Below are 13032 nucleotides of genomic sequence, written 5' to 3'. Positions count from 1 at the left end.
CATCCATGATTTCCCTGACTCATATGGGCCCCAATAGTAGTTTCTTTCCATTGACCCAAATTTGTTGGAATGAACCAAGTTTGCCATTTACAAAACTGACAAGAGATCCAGAAAGACTTTTCCATCAAGTCATTTGATGATTTCTCCTCCCCTATTTCTGGCATTTTTAGATTGGAAAAACTATTTCTCTCTCTGTATGCGTACACTTGCCTCCATTTGGCTGAGGTGGTATCTCACTGAATGCTTCAGACTTCATGAATATAGCCATTCTTGCAAAAATTATTCCATGCGAATCCAGGTCTATATAACATAGTTCATGTAGGTCAAGTGGGATCTGCAACCTTTGGATTTCCGCCAGGTAGCCACACTTTTCTGCACGGTATTTCAATCTATTTGCCTACCTTTTGGTTTTCCATACCTGCACCTCCCACTAATAGTCATCATTTTATGGCTCTCAAATACTCTTGACCTTTATCAAGCTATTTCTGGGGACTGCCCCCTAGTTTTTCCTCCCTGTAAATATGCTTTACTGCTTCTGCAAACCTTGGGGATTCCCTGAAAGGTAGTGACATTTTGGCCACATAAATAATGGCACTCACCCCGGAAGATGAGAAATACAGGGAATGATACGGCACACCTAATTTAATTACACAATTAAAGAAAGCTTACATAATTAGTTATATGAATTTGCACTGATTACATGCTTACTCTGAAGCAAACTCCACTGTATTCAGTGGGCCTTACTCTCAGGTAAGAGGAAATAGGATGTCAGGCTTAGTATGTTCAATAGGGCTTATTTCCACTTATGTGCACAGGACTGCACCCCAAATTTGCCTATCCAATATCATGCTACCACTACTTACAGCCAGAATATGGTGCCCGAGGCAGCTGACTCACTCTGCCTAATAATAGGGCCGGCCTGGAATTATGATCCCTTTTCTTTTCTTTCCAAAATATCTTCCAGCCCCACCTTCTAGCCCATGCTTTATGGGCAGCTTGATATTCAATGAGAAAATGCACAAATACATTTTTTCCTATTTAGTCAGACAACCTGCAAAAGTTTTCATTCAGGACAGCAAGTTACCAAGTTCTGTTCCAGCTGCGCAGACATTTTAACCTTAACCTTCATGCACAAGCTTTGCTGAACAGTCTAATCTCTGGCATATTTACTCAGACGTGAGCCCCAAGGGTACTTATTTCTAGTAAGGGTGCTCAGGGTTACAGTCTAAGAAAATAAATAATTTTGTGACCCTTTAAATACAACCTGCTTAATTACAGCATAAGCATTCATTGACCAGAACACAAGAGTAAGATCACTGTGATAAATGTTTCGATGCAGAAACAATGTTTTCCTTTAACAGGTCAGAGAAAAAGCTATTACTACTTTCTGTGTAACTGAGGTGAGCATTATTCAACACATTCTTATGTTAAGCAGTATTGTGAGCTCAGATAAGTCCATTTTACAGATGAGCAGCAGAATTTGAGGGCTACGGTCTTTCCAGAAAAGTTGTAATGATGGCAAAGGTGGAGCCTGCACCCGGCTCTTTCATCTTAATATTTATGCATTGGGCCCCACTGGAAAAGCCAGTAAATAGCCTCAGTGAAAAGTTCCATGAGAAAATTGATAGGCTGCAACAGGATATTCACTTCTTGAACATGCTGTTGATTTGCAAGAAATTTGAAGCTAAAATTCCCCAACAAAGCTAAAACTGCAGCACCATGCAAGTGGACCCAGGCAAGCACTTTCAGCTTATACAAATGAGGCAACACAGTTACAGAGTTGTGACAAATTTGATCGGTTTCCTTGGAGAATCTCCCTGCACCCTATGCTTTCTGTTGATTTTCCAGCCAAGCCAAGCCAAGCCAAAGCACACACAGAGGCACACCCATCTTCTCATATAAACCTGGGAGATTCAGTTGCCCTTGCCCTGTCACACTGGCCTGATCCCAAAAGCTTGCATGCCGCTCCTTTTTGCAGGGAGGTCTCCTGCACCGTGCTTTTGCTTTCTTACCTTGACCACATCGTCGTTGAGGTGCTTGGGGTCCCGATTGACCAGGTCGATCTCCTTGGTGTGCACATCATGGATTTCCTTCTCACCTTCCATGACCTTGTTGTTGGGCTTATAGATGTTGCCTTGCTCCCTGAGGGGTGCGGTGTACACAAAATCCTACAGAGGGAGAGGTGGGAAAGCGACCGGTCAGTCCGCAGCAGGCAACTTTATCGAGCAGTCCTGGGCCGCTTTTGGGATGGGGGCTGTCAGGGGGTCGGGGGAAAAAAAAAAAAAAGCTTCACTCGCTCATCGGATGTCCAGAGCAGCGGCTGTGCTGGATGGGAGGGCGCACCGAGCCGGCAGAAACTTCATCCAGGGAATGTCCCAAGGCTGGCTTTTTAAGTGGATAAAAAGTACCTACACCACACCCCTCGGTACCAGGCAGAGCGCGACTCCCCCTCGGGCCGCCAGGGGTCCCCTCCAGACGTAGGCCGGGCTGCGGCGCGCTCGGGCGAGCCAGGCGCAGCCAGCCCGCCCCCAATTTCCAGCGCCTGGAGAAGGCTTCGTCAGCCTCGTGTTTACACCTCTCGCTCCTTTCGGGCTAACTCCCAGGAGGAGTGCTCTGTGTGTGTGTGTGGGGGGGCTGGAAATATCACTCGGATCTTCTCAAAACGGATCCGCTGCTTCTCTGGCTGCAAACGTGCGTCGGAGCACTCTGCGCCTCTGAGCAGCCCCGCTAAGTTACATCCTGCGAATTCCCAAGTAACAGTGCCCAGAATCGCGGCCCGAGGTCTCTTGAGTCGTTACTTTAGGCACACCACACCCAGGAAGGCGCTTTTCCTATGCAGAGTCGGCCCTGCTCGCTCTCCTGAAGCCAGCAGGAAATCTGGCCACCTTTAGGAATCCGGCAGCATTTGGTGGTCAGCAAAGCGGGGGGGGGGGGGGCAAGGAGCCAACGGTGGAAGGAGGGTGTCCCATCTTCCCCACAAGGCATGCACTAAGCCTCCCCAAAACTTAGGGGAGAAAAAGTGTCTTCCGTGAAGCAGCCACTACGGTTTGCCTCTTTGTGCTCGGAGTTCATCCGCGTAGAAGAAATACAACCTCTCCTATCCGTTCAGTCTAATTCACACGTATAGGATCCCGATTTCACCCATAAACATGCACCTAACATAAGGACAAGGGGGCCGCGAACTGTTCGCCGTTATTAAATTGCTCTGCGAGGATAAAAAAGGGTTAAGCCAGCAGAAAGTGGTTCTTGAGTACTCTCACGGAGCCCTTCCCCAGCCTGGCGCTCTGCAGGTGTGGGAATGCAATTCCCATCATTCCCAGGAAGTTAGTTTGCGGGGGAGGGGTGATTAAAGCAGCGCTCCCAAACATCCTGAGGGCGCCCGGTCGGGGAAAACTGCTCCAATATTCCCCTTGACGGATGCCACCTCTTCAAAGAGTCGCTTGCTCATCAGCCGTACCCCCTTCTTTTTTTAAGGACGGCTCTCAAAGTAAGACGGAATAGTTTCCCCTTCCCCGTATCCAAAAGCCACAGCGATCAGACTTCAGCGACCCTGAAGGTGTGCGATCAATTCCAGTATTTCGGCAGCAGCGGCAGCAGCCAAGCCGCTTCGGCTTTTAGGGAAATCCCAGCTCCGCGCCGCGCTCCAAGGCAGACGCAGCCACCGCTCTCCGAAGAAATAAAACGTCCCTCGCATACTTGCAGTTTTGCTTTGCAGCCTGTCTTTGCAGAAATCCTTCTCTACCGCTTTGTAAGGCTTGCACGGAGCGCTTCGAAGGGGTGGGTGGGAAAAGAGCGTGCTTCAGTGCGTTTTTGCACAGGCAACAAGCGGGGAGAACGTGTGGGCAGACGTGAGCCCTCCGCACTTACTCTAGAGTAGTCTCCCTGAAAGCTCGCTCTGGACACGTGAAGCCCTGGGTGGATGCCCCCGCAGAAACTGCTGTGTGGGGGAAAGAAGCTGGGCGAGAAAAGTCCGGCTAGGTGCGGGGAGGGGGAGCGAAAACAAGTGCCCGGCCAGGAGATCGGATTACCAGCAACACAAACAAATAACTCCGGATTGCCTTGAAAAAAAAAAAAAAACAGTCTTGTCTTCCAACTCTGGACGGCAGAGAACAAGATAAGGGAAGCGCCAAGAGTACTCAGAGATGGTTGGAACAGGTACCGGGCACCAGGAACGCGAAAGGGCGGGGGAACGAGAACAGAAAAAGCATTTGAGAAATGCAAAGCAAGTCCTACCTCTGAATCTATGTATTTGCTCCCAGACATGCTGCCCTGGGTTCGCTTGAGGCTCTGCTGAGGGTGTTCCTGATCTATAATTTAAAGGAGCCAAAGAAGGAAGATCCCGTATTGTTAAAACAGGCACACGCACACACACTTAGGGCTGCCGAGTGGGAGGTATCTCCCAAGTTACAGCGCTGGCCGCGCGCCAGGGGTTTGTTCTGCTCGCTCGGGGCTTGGCGGACGGAGCTGCCTGAGCTTTCGGCCCATCCCCAAGGATCTGGAGCAGCGCGGGGTGGAAAAGGGTCAATCCACCATAGCGGACGCGCGCTTGGACTACCCCAGCCCTTTCTGCACGCAGGGAGAGATGTTCGCCTCCTTTTTTTCTTTATGGAAACTCGAGGCGATGCCTGCTTCTGCGGCAGCCGGTGCAGGGCATGCGTGTGGGAGAGGCTGCAGCGCGCCTCAGTCGCTTTGGCCAAAGAACGCGGCTGCCTGCCGGACTTGGCGTCGCCCGGCCGTAGCCAACGTGGGTCCTACATAGGGCCGACCCCTTGAAGCGAAAGGCCCCTAACTTAAACCAGGGCTGGAGGCAGCGCACTGAGTCACCGTTGCGTGTGTGTGTTTGGACGTGTTCCGAGAAGCCCGGGCACAGCCTCCTCGCCTCTCCCACACGTCCCTAGCAGGGCTTCTGATGAAAGTCTCTCTGCCTTCAGCTGCTGCCCCAGTCCGTTCTCCGCGGCTTCTGTCCTGAAGACAAGGAATGATGGAAACTAGACGTTATAATTTCACATCCTCCCATTCCAAACTAAAGTTTAAACTCAAAGCAAGGATCTCCTCTTCCTCCTCTTCCTGCACCTTCTCCAAAGCGTGGAAACGCATACTGCTTTCTCAGCAGCGCTCCAAAACTATACAATTTTTTTTATAACTCCCCCCATTTTTTAACTGCCTACAGGATGATTATGTGTACCAACATATTATATAACATGTGTACCCTTAATGTGATGCTGGAAAAAGAGTGATTGATGAAAACATATCAACAGTGCCAGTATAAAATGGCTTGGCAGCTTCACTGTGTGGGCTATGATAATGCAATCAGAACAAGGCTTGGCCCTTAATGTACATTCTAAGGGCTGCTGGTGGAGATAAACCCAAGTGAGGACAGAAAAAACTGCAAACTATTTTGCTCATGTTGGAAGCATGGAATTCAGGGCGTGACTGCTAGTTTTGTCCTAGAAAAAAATGAGAGTGAAAAAGGTAGCCTGAGGAGAAGCTGAGTTACTGGGAAACCTCCTGTTATTTTGAATTTCAACAGCACTGGGTCAAGACTTTCCTAGAAGCTGAATTCCATCCTTCTTTCCTGTTTCCCATGTGATCTTGCGGATTCACTATGGATTATTTAGTGTCAAGCAGTGCTCACAATTATGCATGGTGTGGAATGAGTGGAGAGGGAGACATTTTTCTCCTTTCCCCATAATAGTAGAATCCATGGTCATTCTGTGATGCTGATTGGTAGGAAATGCTGGACAGAGAAAAGGAACTCATTCGCTTCCACGAGATGCTGTGATGGCACCAGTCTGGATGGCTTTAAAAGGAGATGGGGCAATTTAATGGTGGAGAAGCTATCTGTGGCAACTTGTCCTGAGGGCCATATGCATGCTGCCACCTCCAGGGTCAGAGGCTGTGTGCTTGTGTGAACCAGTTGCTGGGAAACATGGGCACAAAGGTGATGCTGCACTCATGTCCTGCTTGTGGGTCTTCTGTGGGCAGATGGTTGACCACTGTGAACAGAATGTGACAAGATGAACACTTGGTCTCATCCAACAGGGCACTTCTTATGCTCTGAACACTGAACTCAGAGGATGCATAGAGATGGCCACTAACTGGGGGCAGCTTACCGTGCCGTAAGTCACTTGGCATGGCAACTGTCTAGGCCTAGGCAAACAGATCTCAAACCCATTCTGGGGATAATCTGTGGTAACTTGCTCTTCTTGTTCATCCTGCCAAATAGAATGGCCAATTTTGGCATCCATCAAATGCACCTGTGCATTAATAATAATAACAATGACATTTATATCCCACCTTTCCTCCTGCTAGGAATCCAAGGCAACTTAAATGATTTTATGCTTCTCCATTTATCCTCACAACAATAATCATATGAGGTAAGTTAGACAGTGAGTCAGTGACTCGCCCAAAGTCACCTGGTGAGCTTCATAATTTAGTGGGGACTAGAACACAAATCTCCCAAGTAGCCTGTGCAAAACTGTTACACCACACTGGCAAAGTGATTGAATACTTCTTGAAGATATTTCTACTCCCAGTTTTCAAAAGCAGACATCTAAGCAGTTAAAACATTTATTGGTTTAATAAAAGTATTTAAACGATTTAGAAGCTATCTTTGAGATAACCCCTTCCCCCACTTTTGGGCAAGATCCAGTGCTGTTGCTCTGCTTTTGCCACTGATGTTATGCTAGGATAAACAATCTCTAGCACAATACAGGTAGTCCTCAGGTTCAGAAGGAGTTCTATTCCCGAGAATGTCCTTAAATTGAATTTGTATGTAAGTCGGATTACATTAGTAAGCGAAATAGTTTTCTTAGTTATTTTACTTTTCTATGTGAAGTTATTTTACTTTTCTATGCATATGAAACACTTAAGAATCACTTCCATATTCACTGAAACATCTTAAACATAATACAGCATTGTAATAATGATAATTATAAAGTATTAATAAAGTGACTATAGGTACTGGAGAGAGAGGGAGAGAGAGAGAGAGAGAGAGAGAGAGAGAGAGAGAGAGAGAGAGAATCTGTATGTATGTGTGTAGGTATGCAGTATTGTAAAAAACCCAAATGGAACAGTTCTTGAAACAGTTTAGAAAATTCTTGAGGTAACATTAAGCCTATGATAAACTGATGATGATGGAGAGGGACCTAGTGCTGGAGAGGCAGGGTTTGATTGTGCTACTGGAGAATTGGAGTGGATTACCACTGGAATCACTTTCTAGAAGTAGGCCTCAAGGGATTGTACAGCTGTTTTCTTTTTCTCATCATAAATGACCTTGTAGCAGCCAAGAACCTCAGTAAGTGCACAGTAAAGCTTTGCGAACCTCTCCGAAACACATGCCTATACACCAGTTTGGGTACAATTGAGCTAATGCCATGGAATGAAACACTCAGATACTGTATCTCTAGGGAACTATGCAGCCACAGATTTGGAGCCAGAAAAGCATTGCATAGTTCCATATGGGAACTTTTCCATAGGGAATAGTTAGTTGCCACGACTGTCCATCTCTAGCAAAAAGCTAAGCCATGGATACCTCAGGAAAATCTCTTGTCTCTAACAAAAAGCCATGACTATCTCTAGGGAACTACGTGACCACTGATGACGAGTTTCCAAATGCATCACATACTTCCCTAGAGATAATCATGGCTTTTCATTAGAGATATTCATATGGGTTTATGGCAAACTGTGTGTTCATAAGTACAGATATGTTTGTAACCTGGGGACTATCTGTACATATGCTGGCATAATGGGCTTCCTTGAAAAACCTTGGAAAACACTGGTGGATTAGTGCTATGTCAATGGCATAAGCAAAGCAGCAGCACGGGATACTGCCCCTACAAAGCAAAACAAAGTGGTCAAATTTGCTAAGAGAGTAGTGCAGAATCATTAACATGAAGAAAAAAATTAAAGAATTTGGCTTGGGAGGATAAAAACTTATTTACCTGGCACTCAAAAGCTGGTGCCAACTAAACCTTCCTGGTGAGGTCATTCCACAGTCGATACAGGAAGTCCCCTACATACAACCTTCAAATTGCAAACTTTCAAAGATCCAAACATGCTTTTGTGTTCTTTACAGTAATAATTGAGAGAGGTGAGTCCAGCAAAGTACAACACAGGTCGCACCAACCTAACAGTAAAACCATATGAGGAAGAACCGATCAGATGAACAAAATGGGTACACTTCCGCGCTGCCACATACCCAGAAGTATAACTTCTGGAAGTACTCTGGTGACATCAAGAGAAGTACTCCGGTGTTGTTATAAACTTATTATAGTAGCCAATTGTGCTAGGTGGGTACCTAGGCTAACACTGTTGGACTCACGAACAAATTGGACTTATGAATGCACTCTTGGAATGGAACTTGTTCATATGTAGAGGACTTCTTGTAAACCCCTTTCCCTTGGAAGGTGGAGGCATCAAAGTAGAGCATCCATCTGTTGGAAATTGGTAGAGTAAGCAGGTACATGCAGAGACACCTAGTCCTTCAGGTAACTTGGTTCCAAGTTGCAAAGGGCTTTAAAGGTCCAAACCAGTGCTTTGCATCAGCCCTGGAACTGGTAATGCAACCAGCCACCTTAGTTAGCTGTATGGTCCTCAACATGTATGCTGTGTGCAAGGTTGTATGGGTTTGCTCATTTCTTTTGTAAGCAGCATGTAGGATTGCAAAGAGCAGTGCAAAGAATTCTAAGGTCTGGTAGAATTTAGTTTATATATTCAGTGAGAAGAATTCCGGGACAGCCTATGAAGAATTGTGGCGTTTGGTTGAGAGAGACCAAAGTGGCCCACGCTCACACGGGCAGCACTAATACTGGAAAAGCAAACTCACCAGAGAGCAAACAGAAAAGTTGCAACTTGGAGTTTATTTATGGATGAGAAGGAGCATTGTGTATGATTCTAGTGCTCACATGAACAGAATGGTCACTGGAAGAGACTGTGATTACCTGCACAAAGGAGCTGGCTGGGATATTTCAGAGCTGGCTCCCTTTTTAAAGTTCCCCCTTTCAAAGTGCAGCCATTTTCTTTAATAGTTTGTTTAGTGCAGGTGAAACCTTAGATGTTTGAAGTGCCCTGGAAAGGAGCCTTCGTGATGAGTTCAGATACTGCCAAGAGTACGAAATTGTGTTTCTTTGTTTGCTTTAGCTGCTAGAATAATCATGCTTTGCTTATTTGGATCCACAGAACCTAAAGGATTGCACCACGACTTTCTGAACTTTGACATACTATTGCATACTTGTGGATTTATTGCATAATCCACAAATATGCCTGCCATAAAATGGATCAGGAGTGAATAAAATAGTGTCCACCTTTCAAGTGCCAGGGTCAGTTTATGGATGTTTCTTGCACTTGATTGGCAAGTCTTTAACATAATTGTCTTGCCTATGACATAAAATATCCAAGTGATTTCACATATCCCAAAAGATATAAAAGTTAGCACAGAACTAGCTACTGGAGCCTGCAAGCCATATGGGCAAAGCAGGTTACCATTTTGCAGTCATGATTTTAGTCATGTTACCCTACTAATATAGGAGTGTGTGTTCTCTCTCTCTCTCTCTCTCTCTCTCTCTCTCTCTCTCTCTCTCTCTCTCACACACACACACACACACACACACACACACACACCTGCCCTCAGGGCAGCTTATAATAAAAACATTACAATACAATCACAAGTACAATCCAGTAATTTCAAAGATCATCTAAAAAGTAACTACTGGCATAATAGGGTTGAAGATAGTGGGGCCTGCCAGCAGGTGAAAAACAACAACAAAAAGCCAGCCAACAGCTGAAGGCTATTGTAAGAGCCAAATGTAATTAAAAGCTATTGAAGACAACAAAAGACAAAAGAGTTGTAGTAAATTGCTATATTCTGCACTTCTGGTGCAATATGGGTGGCCTTGACCACACACAAGTAACACTTTGCACTACTGAGGTAACAGATGTAAGGTGTTTTGAAGCCAAGTGATACCCCAGTTTGAAATCATACGTGTCCATGCCCCTGCACACAAAGCTGCATCTACCCAAACACTATGATCAAGATCTGGTGCTTGTCTCCAACTACCAACTTCATAGGAGGCTTTAAGGCAACGAAGAGGAGAGCCTTTTAAGTGGTGGCCCCTCAACTACAGAATAGGCTTTCTGGGTTAACACTGCCCACCACAACAAGTCATTTAATCAGTGTTAAATGATAATTTGAAGCATCATGTCAGCTGTTGAACAGGTCTTGCTATTTTGTGTTCCTATGGCAGTTGTTTTCAATTCAGTTTTAAATTTGGCTTTTAAATTGTGCAGTGAATTTTTATAGTGTCTCTATTATCTGTATCTTATACTGCATTACTATTTGCATTTTATGTGTTGTTGTAATTCATCATCTAGACAGCTTCTGTGCACCGCCTGGATCCCCTTGGTGGAAGCATATTTGCAAATTAAAGAAACAACAGCTTTAGGCTGCTGTACACTCTTTAGAACAGAGATGAGCAGAAAGTAGATTGGGATCTACTGAAAGAGCTCTGAGCTAATTGCAGGGGAGCAGCAAGGGTGTTTCTGGCCACCAGTTTCCAGAGAGGCAGAGAGGTATGTCTGTTGCAGCAGAAATGACAAGTGTTTTATGGGCAACATCCACAAAAGTTTATGCCAAAATAAATGTGTTCATCTTTAGATGCTGGAAGATTCTTCATTGTTTTTGCAACTCTCAATGTTTAAACGACAGTGTTTGAACATTGGCATGTAGTGCCTCAGATGCAGATTCGTAGCTGTTTATGCAAGTCACCTCGGTACAGGGTCAGACAGTAGTAAGTCCAAAGAGCGAGGGTAGTTTTTTTTTTGCAAAGCTTCCCAGCCGGGGCATCTGCCAGGGCGTGGCTGTGACAGCCCCCCTCCTGAGGGGTAGGATAGATGGTACCACTCCATATTGCTGGTGGAAGGAGTTTACATGTCTGAATGGTCTCCTGCACAGATCTTCCTTTAAATACAAAGCAAGGACAGCAGGGAATAGGTTGAGGCCAAACCTTTCTCCCTGCTGTGCTGGTTGTCATCCCTTGGAGAGTCCTTTATATGAGACAATGTTCAAAAATCTCACAAATTTTCACTCTGAAGTGGTATAGGCAGTTCCACCATCTCAGGATTCTACCACTTCATTCTGGAAATCACACTAGTCCCAGTTTTCAGCCAACATGGTCAAGCTTGTAACCTTTAGTTTGGAAAAGCAGCAGCCTTGGGCTCATGGTGTGGTGTATGCCCCTTGCAACCGTTTTCTTCTGAAAATCTCTTTTCCCCAGACTCTTACTTGTTCTTGAAGGTTCTGTTTGGAGTAAACAGCTTAAAATAGAAGAAAAGCCACGATTAATTACACCAAAGGCCTATGTAATCCAGCACTTTCAGGGCCAAACCAAGTATGCATGTCTGTACTTTTAGCAGCATGTTCTCAACTGGGGTCCTGCAGTTTTCTTCGGAACAATGGTGGCTATTGACACCTTCCTGATGTGCCATGGATAGTGCCATCTTGCCTCCTTAGACTACAATACTAATACCTGAAGATTGGAAATAGGGGGAAATGATGGCCAGTGAAAAGTAGGTCATAGACTGGGAGAGTGATCTTTCTTCTTAAAGAAAGTTCTGCAGAGCAATGGGTTGATGCTGTTAAATGGATGTTTTGTGACTGGCCACACCCACCATGACAGCCATTTTGTAAATGGGCAAGCTCCTGCCAGGCAGCCATTTTGGGACAGCACCAACACTCTTAAAATTCCAGATGTGCCCACTGGACCAAAAAGGTTGGCAACTCCGGCTATTATTTAAACTGAAATAACACTGTGCAGGCCAATTCAGATGGCATGTTCTGACCCTCCAAACATGATTTGGAAGATTTTCTATTAACCAACCAAGTGCAATATCTAACTTCTCTCATATGCATTTTGCAACTGGCTTGCAAAAAAATTCTGTAATGTCAGAAAATGATCAGTGTCCTTGGTATTGTGAAAAATAGTAAGCAAAGAGCTTAAGTGGAAAACTGTTTTGAAAATATACTGATATTTATTACAATACACTGCTTTACTTAAGTTTGGGATGTGCATACAAATCCCATTGGGCGGAGCCCATACCCAGAAATATACCCTGTGCATATTTTTTTCAGAAATAAGACCTTATGAGTTCACTGAGATGTACTATCACATAGATGTACGTATTATTGTAACACTAGTTTGGGTCAAGTAGAACCATTTATTTTAAAAATTTGACCCATATTCACTGAAGTTGGCAGGTCCTTTTCATTTATACGACCCATATTTTTAGTTCAACTATTTTCTGCCTGGATATAGTGTCAAGTTTGAATTAAGCGTTTGCTTATTAGGATTCAATTAGAAAAAAAGTCTAATTAAAATCTATGGGTGGACAGAGATCAGAGAATCATGTTGCCTTTCACATAAGAAACCATTTTGGAGAAAATGTATGCTACCACTGTCTGATACTGTAAATCTTTGGACACCTCTTTTTTCCAATCGACTGTGTAACTATCTTGTTCAAAATGAGTGTGACTTGCATATTTCATGGCATGCATATAAAACTTTCGAAGTTGTACTAAATGTATGGTCAATAATATTCATTGTAAAGCCTTAAATGGAAGTGGGAGAAGGCATTTATGTGTTGCAAATGTTTTTGGGTGCCTAGAAACATATTTTATCCAGGGTGCAATGGAAGCTGAGGTTGGAGGGTTTCAGCCATCCTATGAAGGGTGCAACTAGCATGAAGGCAAAGACGGTCTCCGCATTCTTGCTCTACACTTACTTCAAAGTATGGGTTGCAAAGTGTGATGAGTGCAGACACCCAGCTGCAAGATTAGAAAGCACTTTTGCAACCATGTAGTTGTGTCAGACAAAAGCCCCATGACTGTCTAGTGGCCATAGGACTGCACTGTCCAAAGCTTTTGAGCATTTCAAGATAAAAGAAACATTAGAAGCATTCTGTCTGATACATCTGAAGAAAGGTAAATGGCCCCCAAGAAGGAAATTTCTTTCTGAAATGTGGGCAGAATAAAGTATT

The 13032-nt window shown here is 44.7% G+C and overlaps 1 protein-coding gene across 2 annotated transcripts in view; it reads right to left on the bottom strand.

Annotated features, from left to right (window-relative positions):
- CAV1 (caveolin 1) overlaps window positions 1-4389 on the bottom strand; it is a 34817-nt gene extending 30428 nt beyond the window's left edge. The window contains exons 1-2 of one of the 2 annotated variants that reach the window (XM_044423057.1): window positions 4234-4389; window positions 2013-2168 (exon numbers count right to left, since the gene is read on the bottom strand). In XM_044423057.1, the coding sequence (XP_044278992.1) occupies window positions 2013-2168; window positions 4234-4263 (186 nt within the window). In that variant the 5' untranslated portion in view covers window positions 4264-4389. Of the gene's footprint in view, window positions 1-2012; window positions 2169-3457; window positions 3577-4233 lie in introns of those variants that run through there. The other variant, XM_044423058.1, reaches the window with a different exon arrangement.
- Between the last annotated feature and the right edge of the window lie 8643 nt (window positions 4390-13032).

This window comes from Varanus komodoensis, unplaced genomic scaffold, assembly GCF_004798865.1.
Source record: "Varanus komodoensis strain SLA01 unplaced genomic scaffold, ASM479886v1 scaffold13_1, whole genome shotgun sequence".
NCBI classification, from domain to species: domain Eukaryota; kingdom Metazoa; phylum Chordata; class Lepidosauria; order Squamata; family Varanidae; genus Varanus; species Varanus komodoensis.
The sequence above is the reverse complement of the archived record's forward strand: the minus strand, read 5'-3'. Positions and strand labels throughout refer to the sequence as shown.